The following is a 3103-nucleotide window of genomic DNA, read 5'->3' as shown; positions in this document are numbered from 1 at the left end:
ATCTTATCCCTATTCACGCTGTCGAAAGCTTGTTTAAAATCAATAAACAGGTGGTAGAGTGTCAGGTTTTATTCGTGCGCTTTCTCCATAGTTTGCCTCATGAGATGGATGTGATCTATGGTGGATCTATTTGGTCGGAAACCGCATTGGTATTCTCCCAGGATTTCCTCACCATAGATCATTAACCTGCTATACAGTACAGATGAGAAAACTTTATAAGCTGTGTTTAGAATTGTGATCCCTCTGTAGTTATCGCACATTGTTGTGTCTCCTTTTTTCAGAATAGGCACGATTATACCCATGTTCCATTCCTCATTTAGAATTTATTTTTCCCAAATATTGAGAATTATCTTGTGGATATTTGCTTCCAATGTAGGGCCACCACTCTTTATCAGCTCGGCTGTTATCCTGTCGGTTCCAGGTGCTTTATTGTTTTCAGCGTTCTTAATGCTCTTCTTACTTCAGGCAGAGTAGGCTCATCAATAAATTCTTCAGCAGTGTGGTACAATACTTCTTCCGTTTCCTCATGACCATTACTATAAGCCTGATTTAAAAGTGTTGTGAAATAGCCTTTCCATCTTTCCATAATGTCCTTCTTTTCGATCAGCATTTGTCCTTCACTATCCTTACAGGAGTTTAATCTGGGTTGATAGGATTTCGTTAGATTTCGAAGAGTCTTGTAAAATTTTCTGGAATCATTGTTTCTTCTTTGACATTCCATGTCTTGAAGTATTCTCTTGAGCATCAATCGCTTTTTCTCTCGACAGAGCTTTGTTGCAGTTTTTCTCTTTTCTTTAGAAGTTTCGTAATTTTGGCGCGTTTCCCTTTGTAGGCATTTTTTTCTTGCTTCATTTTTTTCAAACAGTGCTTGCTTGCAATCATCATCAAACCATCTTGCATCTATTTTTGCTTTGTTTTCCCCCAGAATTTCTGTGGCACTCGTGATAATACAGTTTTTTGTATTTTCCTAGTCCACATTCACATCATCGGTTATTAAAGTCATTTTTAAGTTTGTTTCTATAGATTCCTGGTATTTATCCAAAATTTCTTCATCCCTCAATTTTTCAGCTCTCCATTTAGGCCTAATCCCTTATCTTTGGCCTTCTTTTTTCAGTATTAAGGAGATTTTTTGTTTTAATTTTGCTCTCACCAGGAAGTGATCAGAATCGCAATTGGCTCCTCTGCAGACGCGCACACCCTCCACTGTTGTCGCTCTTCTTTTTGATATAAGAATGTGATCTATTTGGTTGCATGTATTACTTCCAGGTATTTTCTTGGTTCCTTTGTGGATATTTTTATGTTTAAACCATGTACTACTAATTATTAAATTATTTGCAGCCGCTAAAAAGCATAGACGTTCACCATTATCGCTTGTCGTTTCATGAAAACTATGCTGCCCAGCTACTTCTTTAAATGTTTTCTCTTTTCCAATTTTTGCATTGAAGTCTCCCAAGATAATTAGAGCATCATATGGGGAGACTTTTTCGCAGACTCTCTGCAGATCTTCATAGAATCTATCCTTAATTTCCTCGGTCGCATCATCAGTTGGGGCATAAACGTTGATGAACGTAATATTGAAAAGTGTACCTTTCAGTTTAAGTTTACATAATCTCTCATTAATTGGCTCAAATCCTAGTACTGCCCTGCGGATATCAGAGCTGATTAAGAACCCAGTTCCATAGCGACACTGTGTACCTGCAGATCCACTGTAATACAAAGTGTAGTTTCTCTTGTTTATGAAACCTGCGCCCTTCCATCTTATTTCCTGCAATGCAGTCACGCTCATGTTATACTTATGCAATTCAATTGCAACCTCCTCCATCTTTCCCGGCTGCAACATAGTGCGTACGTTCCATGTGTCACATTGTATATATAATCGTTTGTCCTTAATTCTTTGCTCGGGTCGTTGGTTTATGGGGAGTCCGGGGTCCAATGCAGTTGTGTTGGTGTTCGTAATCAGGGTTTTTTTTACCGTGTTCGGTGATTAACCATACGACGAACCCTCCTCCTTTATCCGGGCTTGGGACCGGCCACAGCGTAGGTAGAGTCGTTCTCTATTACTATAAGCGGAGTTATTATCCAAGTTAGTACAATATTATCCAAGTATATAACCCGTAAAAATAAAAAAATAATATGTTAATTATTATATTATATAATCCAAATACAGTGGACTAAGAATATTTAGATAAACGATAATACACATCTTCAACTCCCAAATATTTATATGTGCGGCTATAAACAATTCCGGACAAACCAAACAACAATTCTATGCGCCGACTTACAAAATATTAATTTTATGTGCCTACTTATTCTATCATACTCATATCAAGACTCCTTCCAGTATAATCCCTAGTCATATGGTCCATAACTTGTATTATATATGTATGAAAAAATCATTTACTAAATTAACAAAGGATAATGTTTCCTATTTAAAATAATAACACCAACAAGTTTTGATATTAATTTTAATGCAAGGAAACATTAGAATTTATTTTAGTTTTCTTTGTGTAAACAAAACCTCGCGGGCGTTTGTTGTAATATCATTATTGCATGCTTTGAAAAGTTTCGTTGTTCATTCATTATGAAAGCCTCGTACATTTGCATAAGATCTTAACAAAAGAAATTTACCTGGTGAAACTTGGTTCCGTGATTATGTTGAAAAATAATTACGTGCATATGTAGGAAAGAAATGATTTCATAATATAAGGTGCTTCGGTGTGGTTTTTTATACTTACATTATTGTAGTCAATTATATTTTTAAGTATTTAAAATAATAAAGAGTGTCTTTAAGACGGAGGCTAAATATATGAAATGTCACGCTCATACTCTCTGATTTATTTAGTTGTAAGTTGAATGTATATATAAAACATTGGCTCACTGATGTCACTGAGTTTGCATCTAACTTCAAATTTCAACACAATCTTACTAGCGGAATGAGCTGATTTTGATGGTTTATTAACTACATGGTGCGTCAAATTCTTAATATATTTTCACTCCACTCCACGGAACTAACTTATTATAAGTGCGATTTTGAGTTGAATTCAAATATATGTGGCATAGTAGAATTACGGGTAGCAAGGGTTTTTTTTTAATATTTAGGTCA

The 3103-nt window shown here is 35.5% G+C and overlaps 1 protein-coding gene across 1 annotated transcript; it reads right to left on the bottom strand.

Moving 5' to 3' along the window:
- Nucleotides 1-403: 403 nt before the first annotated feature.
- On the bottom strand, nt 404-1822 carry LOC147079193 (uncharacterized). Its single transcript, XM_085956013.1, has 3 exons — nt 1696-1822; nt 1406-1587; nt 404-967 (listed from the first exon to the last, which is right to left on the bottom strand). Exons 1-3 carry the CDS (start codon nt 1820-1822, stop codon nt 404-406), a joined length of 873 nt encoding a protein of 290 aa, XP_085812139.1.
- Nucleotides 1823-3103: the final 1281 nt, after the last annotated feature.

The sequence above is a fragment of the Rhyacophila brunnea genome, unplaced genomic scaffold (genome assembly GCF_057557595.1).
Source record: "Rhyacophila brunnea isolate RB1 unplaced genomic scaffold, BYU_Rbru_1.0 scaffold_10, whole genome shotgun sequence".
Taxonomy (NCBI): domain Eukaryota; kingdom Metazoa; phylum Arthropoda; class Insecta; order Trichoptera; family Rhyacophilidae; genus Rhyacophila; species Rhyacophila brunnea.
This window is presented reverse-complemented; position numbering and strand designations above follow the sequence as displayed.